We start from the raw sequence: 22,692 nt of genomic DNA, 5'->3' as shown, positions 1-22,692 counted from the left end.
AACACAGGCAAAGAATTTCAAATTTGAGACAAGGTCTCATTAAGGGCCTAATGGCCACACTGGCCCCTCGATGTCTGCTCCGAGTGTGCCTGCTGTACCGCGGGCCTCTGTGGGCTGGTGTCCCCACAGCCTGGCACAGGGACACGCACGCTGTCTGCCCAGTGCCCTTCTCAGTGAGCCACCTCACCCACAAGGCCCAGACACTGGCAGGCCGATGAGAAAGGCAGGGCGTGTGGGGTTCAGAGGGCACCTCCACTGAGCCTCAGGGGCTGGCATCCCTCGAGGGAAGGGCAGAAAGCTAGGAGCAGCAGTGTACTCGGAAAGGATAAATTCCCTGCAAGAGGGAGAAGCTGAAGACAGACAGGCTCCGTCCACAGGACAGGAAGGCACAGCCTGGAGGACGCAGCCCCCTGTCAGCGCAGCCCAAGGGAGGAGTATGGTGTCATTTTTCCACTTCTGAGCAGCATGTGGAGACAGGGAACAAGCAGAGAGACACACTTTATTAGCCGCTCGCCATCCGCGCCCTCTGTCTCTCTGTCCCGTCCACACCACACCTCATCTTTTATAGGACACCCACGGGACAGTCTCTGATTCTCACTTATAGATGGTCCAATATGAGTTCAGCTGTTCAGGTCCGGGGCACTCAGCAGAGGACCGTTCTCTGGGGAAGGGCAGAACAACCAGCTTCTCTTGCTGGGAGCCCGGAAAGAGGAAGGAGATATCCAGCGTGATTCCCTGTGGATCGGTGGTCAGAAACAGCATCTCAGGGATGGTCTCCGGGCGGTACTCGAACTCCTGGTACTCTTTGGCTATTGTATAATTCAAGTCAAGGATGTACTGGATGGATCCCAGTGGGGTAGGCTTGGTGGGGGAGCTGGAAGGGTTCTCAGCTCTGGGCACCTGACCCTGAAACAAGAATGTTTTCAAATGCAGAGTTCTGTGGGGAAAGCTGGCCATGTCCACTACTGGGCTAAGCTGGCCTCTGGCCAGGGAGCTGTCTCTGCTCCCAATGGCGGGAGAAGCAGGCATCTTTTCTCATATATTCTGCACCAGACCCTGTCCCGCACCCCTCACCCAGGTCTTCTCATTCCTTTCTCTTGAGGGAGCTGAAGGAGGTGGGTGCTGCTGTCCCATCTCAGATGGGCAGCTAAGTGCCAAAGCGCATGCAGTTAACAGGGGCAGAGCAGGCCTGGAGCCCTCATGGGAGCTCCTGACTGTCCTACAGTACATGCTCTGTGAATATCTCTGGAGAGGGATTGAATGTTTCGTGGAAATAATTTTTCTCTGGGGTTTAAGGTAAGGTTACTTTAGAACAGTGAATTTAATACCTTAGAGGCCTGAGCCATCAAAGCTAGTAGCTCTGTCTCTGAGTGTGTCTTGGTGATTTTGTGGGACTGCACTGTGAGTCAAAAAATGTTTGATGGGTCTCTGACACCAGTTACCATGCAGATGTGGCCTTCGGGTGGTTTAACTAAAGTGGTGGTCATGGGTCTCGAGAAAAGTAAAGGGGCAGGGGCGCTAAGTAGAACGTAGATAATTGCTTTCCTTCAAAGGAAGGCTGTTAGATTGGAAAATACCTGTGATTCAAAGAGGTCACAACCCCCAATGGTAGGTCTAGAAAGACCCTCGTACAGAAACAGAACACCGAAGCAAAGACCAGCAGGCTAAAAGAAAGAATGCAAAGTCACATGAGGAAAATGATTAGCTAACATAAATGGAAATCAACTTGTTTCCTGTGTACCCATGGGCAACTAACGTATTGATAGTCCTACTATGTGCTAGGCAGCCCCTGGGCCCCTTCTCTCCAAATTATCACTACTAAGAGATTATATGAGGGAGGCTAAATCACCATCACTGATGGAAAACTCAGGATTTCTTATTTTCATTTTTTTCTTTTTTGCAGTACTGGGGATTGAACTAAGGACTTTGTGCTTGCCAGGCAAGCGCTTATTCTATTGAGCTATGTCCCTGGCTCCAAACTCCGTATTTCTTGTAGAACAAAATTCTGACTAGTGGAAAGTTCTTTGTATAGAGCAGAAAGAAAAGACACACTGCCATTAAGTCCTTCAAACTATTCTTCTTCACTTCGAGCTCACACTTCCCCTCAGCACTTGCACTTTCTGAAGCAGTGCTGGAAGGCTTCCTTGAGTGTCTTGTGCCACTGCGGGTGTCTTGGTGACTTGAGTCAATTCAAACATTTACCTTTCATAGTCATTTTGCCTTTGGGGAGGAGCTACAAACTGCCCGGTGCCCAGTGCCAGGTGGGCAAGGACGCACTGCGATGACTCCACCTTTCGGCTGGGTGCACAGCAGTCACCGTATTTTTTTTTTTCATCATACCTTGGAAAGACACTCATGAAAGAGGACTTCCAGCACTGCTTCGGGAAGTAGCATGAATGATGAGACAAGAGTATCTGAAGCAAGAGGATGTACTTCAGGGGCATTAATGGCCGCCGGCCTTCCTTTTTTTCTATTCCATTTAGTGTATTCTTTTTATTTTAAAGAAAAAGACACAAAATTCCAAAAACAATGTAATAGGAGGGTAACAATTGTTAATCCATTGTGTATTGTTATCTTTAAATCAGTTACTCAGAGTACGAGATATTCGCATTTAATTGGCCAAACAATATTAGTGCAGATCTATCTTTTCAACGAACTGACAGAAATTTGAAGCGTAACTATGGTAACTATCTTTGATAAATGTATTTTTTTTTCGCTGTTGCTTTTCCCTTTCTCCTCTTTCCCTTACCCTAAACTACTTTCTTTTTCTTTCTAAAGTTTCTTCCCATCTTACAGTATCTATTGTACATTTTGGATCACGTTTACTCTTTCAGCTTCTCACGCCAGGGAGACAAGACAACATTGACACATTTGCATCTGGTTTATTTCCCTTATGAGTAGAGACTCAAGTTGTGCCCATTGACCTACACGAGTCTCCAGTGTATTCTTCTTTATGGCTCAGTAATACCATTATATAAAGAGACCACGTCTCAAAATGTCGTTTAAAAAAACAAGCTAACTAGACATTCACTGTGTATTTTGATCCTACTTTGTATAATTAGTGGGAAACAAGCAGAGACAAGCTGTGAGCACACACCTTACATTAAGGCATTTCAGAGACACTCACCGGGGAGTCAGAGGGCTGGAGTGAGCAGTTGCTGGACTGGGATCTGTTACACGGCGACTCTCTGATTAGATAGTGCACACGGTAAGTAGCAGCAACAGGCAGCCGCTGTTACAAGACAGGAGTTGGGACATTAAAATGGCACCTTCCCATATGATGAACAGACACAGGTTGACAGCATCACTGTACAGAAATGACATCCCCGGAGGCCTTGACAACACACACATCTGTGGTCCCTCACATCGTCATGCTCCAGTTCAGAAAACTCCATCACCACATCTTTCTCATTTTTCTGAAGGATTTGAATAGGCCCTAAACATTTTCCCTTACTGAGTTTATTTTTCCACATGTAGATCTGTCATTTAGATTAATTTCATATGGAATATCAACATAATCCAAATACCCGTGAATATCCACTTCCCCTAATGTCCATAAGTCATCTTCTGCCCTGGGCGTTAACCTGGAGACACAGCCCTCTTGCTAACTGCTGCACTGCTAGGCAACCAGAAGCACACAGCAGCCAACAGGGAGCATCTGCAGTCTCCCGGTGAGACGATACATCTGTCTCCCTCTCTTGCCTTAAGGTAGATGAAGGAAAAGGATGTCACACCACTCCTGAAACATTCTGTGAAACAGGAAAAACTGAACCAGTGCTGCAGGTGCATCAGGTCTACAAGAAGAGGGCATGGGGCAGACAGCTCTTGGGTTCTCAGTTTAGGGACCTACAGCGGCAGTTATGAGACATGTGGCTTGTGTGGCTGACCCCTGCATCTCAGCCTTACCCTTATGGATGCCCTGATGACTTTGACAAGTGAGTACTGCTTCGAGGTGCTTTCGCTGTTGTATTTCGCAAGAGCCTTAGTGGCTGCTTCCAAAGCTTGTGGATGTGAGGAGTCAATGATTCTGCAGGCTAAACATCCATGGCACAGCTTACGGATCTTGCCGGTAGCACCTGTTGAGACCAAAGAGAACAGTTTAAAAATATTATTGACTTTCAGTCCTATAGTCACAAATTGTGTGATGACAACAGAGGCAAAACTTTGATAAAAAGGATAACATTGAGCATTGGCAAGGATGGAGGAAGAAAAATATTTTCTAGGAAAGAAGTTAGCTATTTCAGTATGTTTTCTATAATGAGCAGCATCATGTAAATAATTCAAAAAGAAATACCATTATGTTTTATGAAACATCTGAATGTATTGTAAAAATGTATCATGAGGGCATTATTTGGGCATCTATTTTGAGATGATGTTTTAAAAAATTAACACCAAATAAAATTGCAAATTAAAAGGCCAGCCAAGTAGCTCAGCAGATTAAAGCACCTGCAAGCAGGTGCAGGGGCTGGAGGTTTGATCCCTAGGCCTGCTGTGCTGGTCCTGCCCCCGGAGCACACTGAGACAGCAATTGAGACTAGGAATGGTGGCATGTGCCTGTAATCCCAGCTCTTGGAAGGCTGTAAGCAGGTGGATCACTACAAGTCTGACCTAGTAGTGAGACTCTGAACACCCTGTAGACCCTTCCCTAAAATACAAAAAAAAAGTAAATTAATTTAAATCTATTGCCTAAGGACCTATTTTAAGTGATAGTTGCAACATCCTCAGTATCCTTGTCAAAAAAAAATCAATGTTGACTTGGAAAAAAGAAAGAAATCAAAGTAAGATCGTTTTCAATGCACACAGATTTACTTAATCTAGGAATTTTATTCAGAGATCTATAATACAGCATATTGACATAAGATAGCCATGTGCATTAGTTGAATGTCTTTCCTTAGCATTGTCTCTTAGAGTAAATTGGGTGCCTTTAACAGGTTGGGATTTCATTACTGCCATGTTTTATTTGTCTTTAGTCCTGAATACCTACCAAAATTTCTAATACAAAGTTGGGGCTTAGGGCCAGGGAGATAGCTCAGCAGCATAAGCGCAAAGTCTTAAGTTTGATCCCTGGTACCACAACAAATAAATAAATGAAATAATAAAGTGAGTGTTTCATAGATGCTTACAGAATAAGCAAATGACATAATAACAGGTAGACATGCACCCTCTTTGGTTAGAAAATGTCAGTGAACTGGAAAACAAAATTGGTCAAATCACTGCATGATGTGAGAGAATGAATCATGTGACTAAGACAATCAAATTTCTGTTTGAGAGGAGTGGGCATTGGCAAACCTAATGTAAAAATCAAGTTAGGAAGGTTTTCTTGAAGTTGTGTTTCCCAAGAAAATATGCCATTTTGATTAATTGTATACATGGGACCTGAGGGAGGTTATGGGGGGCAGTGTGCACAATGGTCACTCTTTCATCAACAGGCTGATCACTAGGACTGCCGTGAAAGGGCTGCGATCACTCAGTAGTCATTGTTCTCTCATTTGTCTTAGGTAAGTCTTGTGTCCACACCAGAAATTTAAGCCGCAGCTAGTACAACCCTGGTCTTGGTGTGCTGTTATTCAAAGGAACCAGGAGCATGGCTGAGCCCTGGAGCATGCTGGAGATACAGGATCGCTGGCCCTGCCCAGGCAACAGAACAAGAAGCTGCCCTTTATCAAGGTCCACAGGGGTTATCATCAAGAAATCAACCAATAACAACTGCTGGAGGGGCTGCAGGGAAAAAGGAACCCTTCTCCACTGTTGGTGGGAGCCCAGACTAGTGCAGCCAATATGGAAATCAGTGTGGAGATGCCTCAAAAAACTATGATTAGAGGTCCCTTGCAACCCAGTTATTCCTCTCCTGGGTATAAAAGAACTGAAACCATCATACCACCATGATACACGTGCACCCATGTTTATAGCAGCACAATTTGTCATAGTTAAATCTTGCAACAACCCAAATGCCCATCAACTGAGAAGTAGATAAAAAAAGATGTGGTATTTTTGCACAATGGAGTATTATTCAGCTATAAAAAAGCTAAATTCAAGGCTTTTATAGGTAAATAGATGCAACTGAAGATTGTACTTACAAGTGAAATAAATCAAACCTGCAGCGTATTGTCTCACTAGTGTAAGAACCTCAAAGAATAAATAAAATCTAAAAGGCACAATGGATACTGTGAAAGAGAAAGAATCTGTTCAAAGGGAAGAAACAACTGAGATGGGGGAAAGGACAAAAGAAAGAAAGATGGAAGGGGAAAAAATATATTTACATATAAGTAGAGGACAACTTGGATGATTGTACCGCTGATTTCTGCTGGTCTATTGAAATGAACAGTTAATGATTAAACTTTTCTTTCTCTCTCCTTTTTAATTTCTTACAGCTTTTTTTTTTTTTTTTACCAATTTTGCATGCTTATATCTGGTAATCTGAACAACTAATTTGAAGACAACAATATGTAATATAACATTATTGAATTCTTATTTTTTGTTTAGTGAAATTCTGTATTGTTTTCTAATTTTTTCCCTTGCTATTATTCTCTTAAAAAAACTAAACAAAACAATCAAACAAAAAAGAATCAACAAGCTCCACAGGGCAGTCACATTCACATACTAGTTTGACAAGTAGCCATATCTTATTTGCCCACGCTGAATGTTTGCTTTCCATGAATTCCTCTCATTAAAAGGCAGATTGAGAATGAATGCACATGAGCTAGGGATGTAGCTCAGTGGCATGAGCACCTGCCTGGCAAGTACAAGGAACCATGTTCAATCCCCAGTACCAAAAATAAATAAATAAACAAAAGAATGGATCTATGGGCATATTTCACAGGTCATTAGTTTTAGCCTTATTCTTTGACAATTTATTCATTTATCCAACAATATTTTATTCATTTATATACTATGTAGTTGGTTATTTCAAGGTCTCACTACACAGCTTGGACTCATAGAGATCCTCTTGTTTTCAGCCTCCCCAGAGCTGGGATTACAGGCATGCGTCACTATGCCCAGACTCTGGCTGGTGCAGCTGCACTGGGGGTGGGGCTGGCACTGCAATGTGGTGCCAGGGATTGAAATGTGGACTCTGCGCTTGCCTCAGCTCAACTAAGCAGGCACTTTAGTCCACTGAGCTATCTCACTGGCCCCTATCCAACAATATCGATACGCTTAATCTTGGCAGGAGCTAGCAAGTGTGTGGTAGGGAGAAGGAGGGACAAAACACTCTACACAACAGGAGATACATGACTCCACATCCGGGCCATGAGTGTACGGTCTGCGCTCCATGAGTGGTTTAGCCAAAGCTGATAGGAATGCAGAACAGGAGCACGTCACGCCTTTCTAATGCACAGCACTGTGGAAGAAGCAATGCCGGCAGCCTTCCTTAAAGAGGCCTGAGTTCCAAGGCAGAGGCGGAGGCCATCACCTTGGAGGGAGAGACACCAGCAAGAGGCCGAGTGCAGAAAGCGCAGGGTGTGTTCAGATAACAGGCATCCAGTGGGATGGAATATGAGGACAGCTAGAAAGGAGCCTGGGACCGACTGGAGGGATTGAACCCTTTACGTCGGCCTGACAATGTGCGAGCTGGTACAGGACGTAAATGTAGAAGTGTGGGTGTGACTGAAGTGAATGTAAGCTGGGTTTTAGTAGTGAGGCAAGTGTTGGAGATTTTTTATGTATTTATTTATTTTTTTGGGCTAGGAATTGAACACGGGACCTTGTGCTTGCCAGGCAGTCTCTTATGTCACTGAGCTCTCTCCTTGGCCCAAGCACTGGAATTATGAAACAACCAACTGAGGTCAGGATGAATAAAAAGTAAGGATGTGAGGAACCTTATACCTTCTTGACAAATCCCCAGTCAAATGCCTTTCAAAAACAAATCTCTTATTAAAATTAACAAAATTTATCATCTCAAATGTCTTATCTATTATTTCTATACTGACTTTAAAATAAAATAAAAAGGACAATGAAAAAAATTAAGGCTTCTTGAAAGGAAGAGTTAATGTTTAATTAATTGTTTGATCAGTCTTCCATCCTTACATCTGGCGAGCTGAGCCACAAATATGAAGATAACCATACATGAATAATAACCATTGTTAATTTTCTATTCTTGTTTTGGAATTCTGTCCCATTTTTACTGTTTTATGTTGCTTTGTTATTGTCTTTGTTCTTGCCATTTCTTGTTTTATTTTCTTTAAAAGGAAAATAAAATAAAATTAACAAAATCAACTCAATCTCTTACCTGAGAGAAGAGTACAGTTATAAGCAGGTAGATAAGAAACTTCTTTTGGCTTGTTCTGATAAAAAATTGCTTTGCATTGACCAGAAGCCTGTAACCAACAAACGCATTTTATGAGACAGCGGAGAGAATCCCGATGCCTTAAACTGCCCCTCCCATGCTGCGGCAGACTTTGTTTTAAAGTAGTGAGAAACATACAATCAGATTCCTGTGCTTTGGGCCGGGGAAACACTGCAGCTCATCCACTGTTTAACCTTTCCCTGGGCCACAGTCAGCTATACTTGCCATCTCCCTCACAATGATGGGTGAGTAATTGAGTTCTAACCCCAGGAAGGTGAGTACAAGAGGTGACATGTGACCACTTCCATCCTGGCACACTTTTTGTCCTCCATGCTAGTTTTCTTTCATTCCTCAATGGAAGCGAGCAAAGAAAATGTGGCCACGGGACCCAGGAGTCTGAGTCGCAGCATCCGAGGAACCCCTGTCTGTGCTTCCCCCTGGGCCAAGCCCCTCCCATCAGGAATGTCTGTTTTGAATGCTGCGTGAGTGAGAAATAAGCTGCTATCCTACTAGAGTTGGTGTGCACTTGCTAGTGTATGTGTCACCGTCATTAGTGTCACCATAACAAATGTGATACACAACAGGGCAAGTGGATTGTGCTTTTCAAAAATTCCATGCAGGTGACTAACTTGGTTAAGTAAGTGATTAGAAAAGACATCGTGATGGCCAAGTTTATATCTGAATGCTTGTGTCACTGTCCCGTGCTCATGCTGCATAGTTCCTATTAGTTACGGGAAATGCCTCCAGGGTAATGGAAATCAAAGGAAAAAGTAACTATTTTCAAATGTCTTCAAAGGTCATCTTGGAAAAAAATCAATTCTGAGGCCATGTAAGCTCCATAAGTGTAGGAAACCCTTCCACTGTAATCCTGGGAGCCCCATCCTATAAGCCATCGCTTTCTTTTCAGCCTAAGCCTCCTATTAGTGTTCACTGAAGCAAAATAAAACAAATTTAAAGAGCCCCCCTCCATTGTACCAGCTATCTACCTTAATGCCACACCCGAATCTTTATCCAGTTATTTTTCTCACAATTTAAAGACTGGTTCAGAGACTACAGGTGAATCTTGGGGGTAGAAAATCATGTGAGGGCAACTTTTCAATTCTGGTCAATATTATCCCAAAGGGATTTCCCGGAAAGCCCTTTACTTAAACTTTTTTTTTTTCTATAGCTTAAAATAAGCACACGGGTACCCTGGCCAGGAAATTAGAAAGAGGCACACTGGACAGATGGGAGGTGTGGAGCAAGCTTCTGTTTCCCAGCTCGTTTCCCCCCCAGAGAGCCCCTAAGAATGAGCACTTGCTGATTCTGCAAGCACTCTCGTGCAGTGCCTCCAAGCCTTCCTGCTGAGCACGTGGCAGTCGGTCTCGTACACTTCCATCGTGAGGTAGAAGAGAGATCCCTGGCTGGCCTGCGGGGAGGGTGGAGAAACACAGCAGGTTCCAGTTGATACGGACCCCCTTGCAGACTGGACAAAATCACCCTGCTCTACAAGAAAACCAAAGAATACAGTGCATTTGGAGACTCCTTATAAGCCACTGAGCCTCGGGCAGGTGTCTCTGCAGGATGTCCCCAGGAACAAGAGCGTTGCAGCACACCCACCACGCAGAAGAGCAGCAGGATGCTCTCAGCAGGGTTCCCCATTTGGAAAGCATCTGCCCAAAGGCTCCTCAGGGTTCCCAGCAACCTTCGCTCAGCCTTCGCACCCTGCCCAGACGCCTGTGCCAGCAGGGGGAGCCATCTCGTACCTGTTTGTGCTCCCAGACATCGTACACGCGGTAGAGACTTAGCACAAAACCGTCCTCCCTGTGTCTGTTGATGTGCTGCAGAGCCAGGTCTGCGGTGGCCAGCACATCGTAGTCATTGCAGCCCCGGGACAGAAGAGGTGAGGAGGTGACCTCTTGCGAGGTTGGAGCCTCGGTCCCACAGTGCACCAGGGCACAGAGTGCGAGGGGCAAGAAACAATCCATGCTGCGGAAATAGGGCTGCGCTAAATCAGTACGTGCAGCTGCAGGAAGGGGCTGTGTTGCGGGACTCCGTAAGGCCGGTGAACAGCTTTATAGTTACAACCCAAATGGCTGACCAGGATTTAAAACACTCAGTGTCGTAACTGAGCGTTGTGATTTCTAAATGCAAACTTCCCGGCTTTGGATAGGACTTGTCAATATTGTACTTTAGACCCCTGAGCGTGTATGTTAAGCAAATTTAAGTTTCCTAGACTTTTCCCCCAAGAAATCATAGCAAACATTTAGTCAAACGTCCTACGAGGCCATGATTGGATTCTGGCTTGCATCCGGGTCTCACTCTGAACCACAATTTGGAGAGACTGTCGCCTTCTTCCTGTGCTGTGGGTCTCCTCAGTCTAGACTCACAGCTACGCAAGTCGGGAGCATGGGGCGACAGTTTTTAGAGGGGCTCAGTGAGCTCAGACTTCACGGTCAACTGCCTCATTAGACCAGAAAGGTGACATTTCATTTCTCATTTGCCTGCCAGGAGCTCGGTGACATTCACGATGCACTTCGAGCTGCGAAGCCCCATTTAAGATATTTGGACAGTCTGTAGGGGGAAACAGAAGCTACTGAGGTACCGGAAGTCCTCACATCACACTTCCGTTCTCTCCTTTCTCCGGTGGATCTGTGTGAAAGCGAATTCATTAAACACTAAAACCTCACGCCATTGAGAGAAATGATGATGGACAGGAGGGCTGGCTGGGATTCTTGACTTCTTTTTCAGCATCTGTTTGGGGCTTATCGAGGCCATCATGACAGCTACCTGTAATTCACCTAGCCTTTCTTGAGCAGCCCCGCTGGAGCCTTGGATGTGTGTCCAAGGAAGCAAGGGGGCTAAGGCTGCCACGGTTTGAATGTGTTACCGACTCACGTGTTAGAAATTTAATTTCCAGCGCAGCAGCGCAGAGAGGCGGGACCCTGAAGAGGTCGTTCGGCCCTCAGGGCTGCCCTTCCCCGCTGGACTAGTGTCACAGTCACCGGAGCAGACTTGTTCTACAGGCAAGCTCAGTCCAGTCTGGTTCTCCCTTGCAACTTCTTGCCTCTGCTGAAGGATGTCAGCAAAAGGAGGGCACTCACTGGATGCAAGCCCTTCGACACGGGACTCTGCAGCTTCCAGAACTATGAAAATTAAATCTCTGCGCCTCCCTCACTGCAGATGTTCTCTTACAGTGAGCGGCACAACCTGGGCCAGGATGAATATTAATAGGATAGAGCCCTAGCTCGTTTACAGAAATGAATAATCACTTTTGAGGACCAATTTATAACCCTAAATCTAACGATCTCAGTTGTTTTGAGGGTGGTCTGTAGGCATTACCTTTATTTTTTTTAATTTTTTTTATTTTATTTATTTATGTGGGGGGGGCAGCTCAGCCCACCAGGGGGCGGGGCTGGCTGGCATGTGATGCTGGGGATTGAGCCACAGTCCCTGTGCTTTGCTAAGCTTGTTCTAAGTAGGTGCTTTAGACCACTGAGCCATCTCTCCATGGGGCTGGCATTACTTTTAAATGCAAGAAAGATAAGGAAAATGGAAACCAAAATTTGGAATTGCTAAACAAACAAACAAACAAAAAAATCAAACAAAAAATCAGGGGCTCTGATATTTTAAGTTCCTACTGGAATAAGCCAAAGCCCAAGGAAAACAATGCATTAGAATCAGAGACGTCACCATTCAGGAACCTCCAAGTTGACCCTGGCTGGGAAACTTCCACTCTACCCAGTCCCCCTTGGTGCTTTGTCTTCCTCCTGTGAGCACTTCATAGAAGTTTCTGCCCCCTCCATTCCTAGAGTAGTGCTAGCATTGTGTGGTCCCGCCCTGATTCCTGAATTGCTAAATGATTCAATAAACCATTTAAATGTGCTTTCATTTTTGTTGTTTTGTTTTCCCAGTAGAAAACTGCATATTCAAATTCTGGGGTCCACAAACACTTGGCTCCAGCCAGTGAGTGAAGAGACATTCACTAGGCTCCTTCCTGCAGATGGGTCTGGGTTCTGAGAAAATATAGGAGATCCGCAGAGGTGAAGGCCACTAGAGAATGACATCAGGATCCAAACACAGGTTCAAAGGGGATTAAGTGTAGACAGATAGCAGAGTAAACTTGACTTCCCAGCTCAGCTCCTACCTGTATGAGCAGGAAGGAGGAGCAGCACAACTTTGGGGGTCCAGCTTCCCCACTGTGAAGCAGGGTGAGAGCCTTGGACTCCCTACAAGCCCTCTCAGCTGGAAGGCCAAGGTGTTCTTGCCTTTCTGTGCACCTGCTGTCATCCCATTTAGGGATGGACTGTGGTCACCACTGCCCAGGGAGCTGGGTTTCAGCTTTGTTTGAACCTGAGCCCAGTGTCCTTCTGGCTTTTAGCATATGGGAGCTTGGAAATGACTGGAGGGGAAGAGGGCAATCTTTAGAATCAGAAAGTCCTGGGTTTGAATTCCACCCATCTCCTGCATGTGAGGGGTCTGGGACACAGAGGGCTCCCATCCTATTAAGTTTTCTTATCCAGAAAAGAAAGGTTCCCCTGGCATTATATACCTACTCATAGAAAAATACCGCACATTTCCTCCTTCCCCAGGGACACGGTTGTTTGGTTCCTATCACATTTGAAGACAAGTTTCATGTCAGCATAGAAGCATTATTTCAGCAGAGGAATAAAGTGCAAGGCTTTACAGACTGATAGACTTCAGTCTGGAGCCTGGCTCTCTGGTGGAGGGTAGTCTTCAACCTCCGCACCACCCCGTAGGTGCACAGTCCAAGTCACACATTCTAAATGTTCTAGTGATTGCATTAAAAGTTAAAAAAAACCAGAGCTGTCTTCAACTATATTTTCTTTAATCCACTCTGTCCAAAATACCATCTTAATAATGGGATTGATAGGAAAAATAGCGAATGTGACAGCTCACATTCTTTGTTTCGGCCATGTTTAAGATGTTCAAGAATCTGGTGTAGGGGCCAGGGATATAGCTCAGTGCCGCAAGTACCTACCTGCCAAGTGCAAGGTCCTGAGTTCAATTCCTGATAGCCCCCCTCCCCAAAAAGAATCTGCTGTACCCCTCCTCTCTGATGTAAAAGCATGGTCATAGGAGTGCTCATCTCCCAAGGAGGATGCCCTAAGGACTGGCCATGGGGAAGGGCACAGCCCTGGATCCACGACATCTGGGGACAATACTGGCTGTCTGTGGTTCAACTATCCCTGGGGTCTTTGCTTTCTACATTGCACAGGTTCAGGTTTCCACATGAGTCAGAAAGAGGCCTTTGCCCATCCAGGGTTAGGGACGGGATCACACCTGCACTGATTCACCCTCAGGACTTCCAGGTGCCGAGAAATGGCTAATTGCCTTTGAGTACAGAGGGGGCCTTGGGTGAGACTCAGGACAGTGGCTTAGAAGCATTGGTTTTGTATCAGGAGAGCTGAAGCAGGCAAGCTTTGCTTGATCGGAGCCAGGAGGGGATCCTACAGCCGTGGGTAAGATTGAGTATCAGGGGAGTTAGGGGCAGCAGGGCTTGACCCCAGCAGGCAGGGTGAGCAGCTGGGCAAACTTTGCAGAGTCAGGCGGGGGATGGCCCTGATGAAAGGTCTCTGCAGCTGGCCTGTTTTCCTTCTGTGCCTTTTCTCACTTTATCTTTTCTCTGTCCACAAACACTGAATGGGCTCCATACACTGTCAAGGGCCAGCGTTTTACATAAGTCACACAGTGGAATGTCTCAGTATGTGTCAGCCCTGGGCTAGATAGTTTTTATTCTTATTCTTATTTAGAGCCATGACCAACCAGCTTATTTCCTCTTTATGTGTGAGGGCAGCCAGCCTGCCTGACGTCTCACGGACCTGGCTTCCACCTTCACATGGGTCAGAAAGGCAGGCACAAGTCTTGTCCTCAAAGAGCAGGAACCAGGAGGATACCAGCTGGAGAAAGTTCTGCTTAGCACATGCTTCCTCGGGAGCTAACACAGGCTGGCTCTGAAGGGGGGCAAAGCATGCCTGAAGGGAAAGGCCGAGAGGACAGGTGCGGGTGGGGCACCAGGTGCTAAGAGAAAGAAACGTGAATTCTGCAGTTGGTTTTCCAAGTCCTGTCGACCCCTCCCGGTGTGCCCTCGGTGGCATACATGGCACCTGTGCCTCCCAACCCGCCTAGTGGCTCCAGGACTCCTCCCAGTAATCTGTGTCTGACTTTGTGAAGCACGTGAATTTAGAACTTCCCTTTGTCTTACTTTGATGGAGCATAGTTAGGCAATGTATGAAAACGTTTTCAGAACTTTAAGAACATTGCTTTTGGCGTGAAAGGGAAAGTCTTTTTTCTTAGGGAAAGTCTGCCTAGTAGCATTGAAAGTGAGAGTCCCTCTAGGAATCTCTTCGCAGTGCCACTACCAGCACAGACCAGGTTTGGACAAGCCTTGGTTCAAATCCCAGCTCTGCATTTGCGGGCCAGGACTAAGCATGAGTTCTCTGCCCTCTCTGAGGCCACAGTTCTTCACAGGACAGATGTGAGACTCAGGGGGGACTTCGACACAAAGTGCCTGGCACACAATGTCCCCTTAGCGCTTCAGCAAAGAAATTCTAAAAGATAAGAAGAAGCCAGCTCCTTGTACCTGGCAGCTTAACCATCTGCTCAGGGAACTGTTGAAGAAATCAGACGCTTGTTCGCTGATTCACACTCAAGAGGGATGACTCTTCTAATGTCTTCCCAGCAGGGCTGGATAGATGTTGATAAGATCTTCCTCCCAGAACACCCTTTTATATCCTGTAATCAGATTGCATGATCATTTCAGGACCCCATGGAACAACTTAGCCATGGGTTAGCTGGATCCCAGAGGCAGGCACACACCCTGAATCCTGAGCTACAGGCCCAGTCCTACCAGAGTTTAATCAGGTACAATGCTTCTCTGAGGCACCTCCCTGAGCCTTGCACAGGCAGGGTGTTTCCCAGGAGACCTAACGCATCCTTTATCAGCCATCCTAGAGGTGTGGCTGCCTGGCGACTGGCTTCCCTCATGCCACATGCTGGTTCTCACAGATTCACTCCCAATAGGCCATTTTATCACCAGATCCCACCATAACCAATGCTACCTACATGCTAGCCCAAGGAAGCCCTGACAGCACCTACTGCATGCCAGGCACAAGGCTAAGTCACTGGTGTGTGATGCTTACACTCAAAAGTCATCACCCTAGCTATTTTCTCATTGCTGGGACAAGATCCCCAACAACCCCAAGTTAAAAGAGGAGAGGTTATTTGGCTCATACTTGTAGAGGTTTCAGCCCCACAGTCAGCTCCTTCCCATGCAGGGAAACATGGCCCAGGAATGGCAGTTGAGCAACAGCTCCTGCCAGGACAGTCAGGAAGCAGGGAGCTTTCCTTCTTTCCCCTTTTATTCCATTGAAGTTGCAAGCGTATTGGTTGGTTGACTCAGGGTAGAGTTTCCCTCATCAGCAAATCAATTATCCATACCCAGAACTATGCTAAGCAATCAGCATATTAATCCAGTAACACACATCCATAATCCAGTTGCTCCTAAAAGCCCACCTATGAGTGCATGAGGCTTTGGGTGGACAACTAGATAGAAACCATAACAACTATAAATGAGGTTTTGCAAGAAAATATCTTGGACAGTTGTATTGTCCCAATATGGGGTTGTTGGTCAGAGATATGCATGAGATGGATGTGCAGAGATAAGGGCCTTTTGGAGTCACATGCCCCAAACTTCCCAGAATGCACAGCTAGAGATTTTGAAAGTAGTCCACAGAGCCACAAGTCCAACTAGGACCACAACACATTGCCTTAAGGAATGGATGCTGTGGTTCTCTCCTCCCCATACTCTGATTGCCACTTAGGTTGGTCAGTCATGTAACTGACCACCCTGGGCTTCCCATGTCCTTCCTCTGTCCTCTACATTACTTCCTGCACAGATGTTGTTCTTTACTGTCTTTTATCCTTCTTCCTGGTTCTACCAATAAGAACACACTGAAGCTTCAGTTTGGGGCTGTCTTTATGAGACTCTCTGACACTGAGGGATTTCGGGTAAGGACGATCCTTCTGGGCCCTCTTGGAGTTTGAACTGGACATTGACTCTGAGTAATTTCTCATCCTTTGTGCCCTGCCACCATGGTGAATTACCACGCCCCAAGCCCCTGTCCTTCTCTACATGCTCTGCGTGGCCACGATGGATTGCAGGGCAGGTTCTCCCTGAGGCCACAGCTCCTGATGGTTTCTCTTCACAGAAGCTCAGTGACGACTGATTCATTCTGTTCTGGACTTAGTCTGAATATTGAGGGCCAAGAAGATCAGGATGAAGAAGGAAAAGGTTACAACCATCACAGATTCTTGAGGAGAATGAGTGAGGATGAAGAGAGACTGTGAAGTCCCTGGCAAGAAGCTGCTCAAGAGGTTGAAAAATCTGTTCCTGAGATTTTCTCAGAACCAGCTTCCTCATCTTAAGAATAAGAATAAGACAATCTTTTGAAGTTCAGTGACAATGTGACACTAGAAATACATGCTCCTGTCTCCACTGTTGCTTAAATATGGTTTGGTATATATTTTATCACTGAAGTCTATGCTTAGGAATTGAAAGGACCTTAGAAAGTCAGTGGCCAAACCCCACTTCCTTGAAAGATGTAGTCCTGAGAAATTAGACACCTAGTCACAGACTACATGTCCAGCCAGGGATTGAACCCTCGTTGAGAGTCCATGATGTCTCTTCTTCCTGTTCACTGTGGATTGCTGAGTCAATACTCAGACAAATATATCATTATCGATGAACTGCAGGGCAAAGCAGTTTTCCCAATAGCTTTGATCTGTCCTCCGCTAATACAAGGCTCCGTGGCTTCTAGTGGGCTTCTCTGAGAAGATGACTTCAGGGGCTGGTTTGTTTTTATTCTTCTCCATGTTAGTAGCAGCCTGGGAGGGGGTACTCACAAGGGGAGGGGCACTGGTGTGTGATGTCATGGGCAGAAGTGGAGCTTATGAATAGGTAAACCTGTGAGGTGGGATTTGTCACCAGCTGTGTGACTTCAATGACAGGATAATTTATTTCCTGCAGCATTCAATTTCTCACTCATAAAAATGAAGGGAAGGGCTGGGGAGATGGCTCAGTAGAATAAGTGCTTCCCTGGCAAGCACAAGGGCCTGAGTTCAATCCCTGGTTCTGCCAAAAAAAAAAAAAAAAAAAAAAAAAAAAAAATGAAGGCAAGAGGCATACTTATAGGGCTACATGAGATGATGCACGTGACACATGTCTGGTCAGCACAGGTCATACTACTTGGTACTTTTTTTCTTTTGATCCAAAAATATTTACATCTATAAGTGGAGTTGGATAGAGAGCTTGGAGACTCACTACAGTTTTTTTTTTTACCTTTTTTTTTTAGCGGAACCGGGGATTGAGCTCAGAACCCTGTACTTGCCAGGGAAGCGCTTATTCCACTGAGCCATCTCCCTGGCCCCCAGGGTTTTCTCTTTTTTTACTTTTTTCTCATTAAAGAATACTACTAAAGTGATATATGTACCTTATAAGAATAAAACAAGTAATATCATTTCATTATATATTGTTAATAATTACTACTACTATCTTCCAGATTTTCTTCTATGCATATGACACACACAAAAGTAGTAGTATGCTGCACATAGTATAGCACAGCTTGCTTTTAAAAGTCTAACCATAGATTACTGTAAGGCTCAATTCGGACACGACTCTCCAGTACCCTGCCTGAGGCCATGTTCTCAGCTCAGTAACGGGGCCACCCTCAGCAAACACAGAATGTGGCAAGAGAGATAAGATGGCGCATCGAATCTTCCAAAACACCTGGACAGTTGATGACAGCCAAACACTCCGCTGGGACAGCTCTCGGACTTTGCCCACGAGGGCACAAAGCCTCCAGGGAGCTCTGGCTACTGACACTTAGTAAGACCTTCCTGCCTGCTGTCCCCTGCCTCCCTTCCTACTTTATAAAGCCTGCCTCTTTCCACTGCCCACAGACGGCCTTATTGCCCTCCGTCTGCCTGCACCCAAGTACTGAGCCATACACCCCACTGCTTTCACCCAAGCCTGTAGAATGTTCTCTGCCTCGTGTCGTTCCTTAGGATTATGAATAGCTGACAAATAAATACACCCATTCCTACAAACTGATTTTCAATTACTACCTAATAGCCCAATGACTGTTGATTCAGTTATTAAAACCAATCTCTTTGTAAGACAAATGGTTTCCAATACTCTGCTTCAATAAACAACGCTGCAATTAACATTTTCATGGTTAAATCTTCATTTAGTTATCATTGTTTAATTCTTTTCTTAGTTTAAACGCCTCACCATGGAATTACTGGATCAAAGGCCATTTGTAATATTAAAGCTTTATATAATTTCCACATTGCTCCCCAGAGAGAATCCACATGAGCAGCGTAAACCACCAGGAAATGATCTTTATTTGAATGGCACAAGCGCAGTAAGTGGAAGCCTTTCCTTCAGAAAGGGTAGGGAGAGGCTACAAAACTTGAATTTCTGGACTCCTCAATGAACAGGTGGATTTTGGAGCAGAAGAAAGTTCTTCCACCCAAGGGCTGCAGTGTCTTATGTTCTCCAGGGACTAGCAGAATTCCTTTGCGACAGGCACCACATTAGATGCCAAGAGCAAAGAACTAAAGTGTATATCCAGTGGTGCCCTTAGCACAGTTACGAACAAAGGAGCTGAGCCCCTCACTTCCTTCTATTTTCAATTTTTTTTTCCTTTCACTTATTTGGTACAGGGTCTCACTACAGAGCTCAGACTTATAGTGATCCTCCTGTCTCAGCTTCCCCAGTGCGGGAATTACAAGCAAATGGCACCATGCCCAGTTTCGGTGGGTAGCACAGCATGCAGTACTAAGGATCAATCCCGAGTCCTTGCGCGTGGCAGACAGGCACTTAGACCGCTGAGCTGTCTCCCAGCGCACTTTCTTCTATTTAACTGCAAGCAGCACCCAGTTATTCCTGCTTCCATTATCCTGAGAGAGGTAGAAAACAAAATCAGAAAAGGCTTGGAAAACATCGATGCACGGCGCCACGGGAGATTCATTGGGTGGCACCCAAAGCACATGAGCCTGCCCCTTAAATTCTAAAAGCTGAGTTACTGGCCCCTTTTCCTGCTCCTGTTGCTACTTTGCCCTGTGTGCAGCGCTTTTCTGTCGCCGCAGCACCTTTCTTTCTCTGTGTGATGCCTTTTTGGAGGTGGGCTGGCCCCACACAACTTGAGGCGACCTTCAGTAATCACAGTCGCTTCCTCCTAGGTGTACACTCGGCAACACTTCTTTGGCATACACGAGCACCTGGCCTACTATGGGCCTGTTCAACTGGACATCCTGGGAAGCAGAAGATGACATTTTTAAAAGTTTTACCTCCAAAAGTCTAGGCCTTCACCCCTAACTCAAACCTGGCAGACAGAGGGAACAAAAGAACCAGCAAGGAATTCCTGAGGGGCGCGACATCCAAGACCAGCTTTGAAGAGTGGCAAGCAGTTCGTTCCATGAAGAACCAAGAAGAGCAGAGGGACCACATGTTCAAGGCCCAGAAGTGGGAACCAACAGTTCAGTGGAGTCATACACAGGAGGCTAGGAAGCCAAAGCTAGTAATCATAACTGGGTCTGCTCTCAGAAAGTCTTCCTAAGGGACTTGTGTACTTCAATCCACTCCACTGTCCAAAGGAAGAATGAACTACTCCAGTGACTTGTGGAGGATCAGAGACAGTGCAAGGGTACAACGACCAGTCAGTGAGCAGGGAGGGTTACTGGGGAACTCCATAAGTGATCTACCAAATGAACATTACTGGGTTTTGTGGCACTGCGGTCTCCTGCTGGAGTTTGTGTCCAGCTTCTTCTTGCTTCAAACAAAAAATTAGATGAAACGAGTGACAAACAGTAGCAAAGTTTGTGTGAAAAAGTAAAAGTGAAGAGTGGGGGAGAAACTGGGTTTGTAGAGCAAGTTTAGGTTGAGTGCAAGAGGAAATACAAAGATTAAAGCACCCCTGGAGGACCAGGGTAGGCGGGCTACTGTGAGGAAAGCCATGACAGTGACAGCTTCCTGGCATTGCCGTCCTTCTGTACCATGCGAATCTCTAGGACACCGTGAGAACTTCGGCGTACCAGCCCTGAGGGGCAGGCTGGGGTCCCTCACGCGGGCTGGCATCAGGTCCGGGCATCCTGTTGAAACCCTGCTGGAGTTCTGGAGTGTAGCCCAGGAGCCGGGCTTTGGGAAATGTTCTGAACATGTGCCTGGGGTTTTGTAATTAACAGGTCACTTACGACTTGTCCAGATTAGGAGGACAGTTGGGGCACAGGAGAGCCGGCAGCTAGCCACACACATACAGGCTTGCCCTGGCTGAACCTTCCCTGTGGGTGACACTGCGCACTGACAGTGAGGTGCCGTGATGCAGGGGTTTCTGTATCTTCTAGAGTAGATGTGTGATGTGTTGGGACTCTTTGGAAGGAATAAACAGGTGAAAGGTTTGTTGCTGTTTTATGACCACTGCCTACCCAAGGTGGGATGTCTTTAAGCAGAGTTCTTTTTTTTTTTTTTTTTTTCTTTTTTTTAGTACAGGGTCTACAGATCGGACTCGTAATGATCCGTCTGTGTTAGCCTCCTAAGAGCTGGGATTACCGGTGCACACCACCATGCCCAATCTCCATCGCCATCTCAGCATGCTCCGGCGGTGGGACCAGCATGGAGTCTGCCTAAGCAGGCACTTTAATCCGGTAAGTTATTTGGCTGGCCCTGAGTGGAGTTATTTTGTTAAAGGTTTGAACTGGAGTTCTGGCTATTTAGTTCTGGTTATTTTATTACCCTTTTGCTACCAATGGGCAGCCCTGACATGAAATGGGGAAAATACGATAACAAGGTTTATTTGAGCCCAGTTGCGTCTTCTCACAAGATCTGAACTGCAAGGGGGCTGAAGGGATGCTCTTCCAAGCCTTTTCCCAGCTGCGAGTTCCTATGCACTCAGCAGTCCTTCTCTTGGCTTTTCTCTAACTTCAACTTCCTTTTTAAAAAATTCTCTTTGCCCTTACACACTCCTGGCTTGGTTAGCATTTTCACCAAAGAGTCAATTATACAGCTATTTGAAATTTACTAGAGGCACTTAAAACGTTAGAGGATAAACACTGCGAGACTGAGATTACCCTAAAACTGGCACAGCACTTTAAAGTTTGGTAACATAAAGGTAATGTGATTCAGGTGAACATGTGTGTTTCTGTGTGTTCACTTTTGGGCTCACATAGCTTAAAAATAAGTTAAATTGGGGCTGGGGATATAGCTCAGTGGCACAGCACTGGGCAAGTGCAAGGTACTGAGTTCAATTCCTGTACCAAAAAGAAATTAAGACAATGAGTAAAATAAGAGGAAAAATGTCTTTAAAATTATTAACATACATTACACATAGCCAGTCAGGATGATAACTGGCATCTGTTAAAAATTTCAGATGTAATACCTCTTACTTTCTATATTTAAAAATATAAGAGCTTGTGGGATTTTTCACTTTGGGTAAAAATTGCATATAACTTAAAATGTTCACTATGATAATCTATTTTTTAACTATGATAATCTAGCACCTTGATTCTCATAAATAATCTAAACTAATTGCTAAGATGAGTAGGTAAATATAAATGGGATTAGTGACTATAAATATTCATAACAACATCTGAGTCATCAAGTTACTAAACTGACGTATTCTTGGCTTAAATTTCAAAGCAAGGTTTGCTCTGGTAAGTGTATTTTCACAAGATATTAACATATGAATGTTTAGGATTGCTTTTTGCACAGGCTGCTAAGAGATAAAATTCTAATATATAATCTTATATAAAAAAAGTGAATTTCTTTGGGGAGTCCCTTGGTCCCTTGAGATGATTCAAAAAAACTCCCTCTGTGACCAAAAATATAAAAGGTTATAATTAAAAAGTTAGGGTTTTCTAAATGTCTAAACCAATAAGGTTAATGTACTAAAGTGTTTTTGGTTAAACTTTAAAAAGCTATATCAAAAATCAAGTTTTTGTGTTTTACCAAGGTAAATCCTGTGCTTTCTGCAGTTAGGCTGAAGAAAAGACTAAAACTGAGTATTAGAGAGCTAAAGTTTAAATGTTAGATAGAAAATCTTTTCAATGATCAGTTCATAACTGATTAAATATATAATATGCTGTAATACTCCATATATAAGTATACACGTGACTAAAGGTGTAAAGCCACATAAAATCAAAATACACTATGAGTCTAAGCTTTGTCTAAAAAGTTTATAGAATTGAGGAGACGACCGAGGGCTGCGGGATCCTGAACAGACCCAGAGCGCAGGCCCAGCGAGTGAGTGAGATGACCCAGGGCCTGGTGGGATCCTGAATAGACCCAGAGCGCAGGCCCAGCAGGGAACCCTTCAGCAGAACTCCCTGAAAAGAGGCTAGAGGCAAGACCC

At 45.2% G+C, this 22,692-nt stretch overlaps 1 protein-coding gene across 1 annotated transcript; it reads right to left on the bottom strand.

Annotated features, from left to right (window-relative positions):
• Nucleotides 1–517: 517 nt before the first annotated feature.
• On the bottom strand, nucleotides 518–10,320 carry Fetub (fetuin B). Its single transcript, XM_023700934.1, has 7 exons — nucleotides 10,030–10,320; nucleotides 9,585–9,692; nucleotides 8,228–8,315; nucleotides 3,907–4,076; nucleotides 3,128–3,232; nucleotides 1,578–1,664; nucleotides 518–906 (listed from the first exon to the last, which is right to left on the bottom strand). Exons 1-7 carry the CDS (start codon nucleotides 10,249–10,251, stop codon nucleotides 595–597), a joined length of 1,092 nt encoding a protein of 363 aa, XP_023556702.1. The 5' UTR covers nucleotides 10,252–10,320; the 3' UTR covers nucleotides 518–594.
• Nucleotides 10,321–22,692: the final 12,372 nt, after the last annotated feature.

This window comes from Octodon degus, unplaced genomic scaffold, assembly GCF_000260255.1.
Source record: "Octodon degus isolate 3935 unplaced genomic scaffold, OctDeg1.0 scaffold00128, whole genome shotgun sequence".
Classification (NCBI taxonomy): domain Eukaryota; kingdom Metazoa; phylum Chordata; class Mammalia; order Rodentia; family Octodontidae; genus Octodon; species Octodon degus.
The sequence above is the reverse complement of the archived record's forward strand: the minus strand, read 5'-3'. Positions and strand labels throughout refer to the sequence as shown.

What these genes read in the sequence shown, in the direction of transcription:
- Fetub (XM_023700934.1), bottom strand. Translation starts at nt 10,251, where the DNA reads ATGGATTGTTTCTTGCCCCTCGCACTCTGTGCCCTGGTGCACTGTGGG. An exon ending in CGAGAGTGCTTGCAGAATCA is followed by an intron (nt 8,316 to 9,584) that starts GCAAGTGCTCAT and finishes TGTTGGTTACAG; the next exon opens with GCTTCTGGTCAATGCAAAGC. An exon ending in TAACTGTACTCTTCTCTCAG is followed by an intron (nt 4,077 to 8,227) that starts GTAAGAGATTGA and finishes TGGTCTCAACAG; the next exon opens with GTGCTACCGGCAAGATCCGT.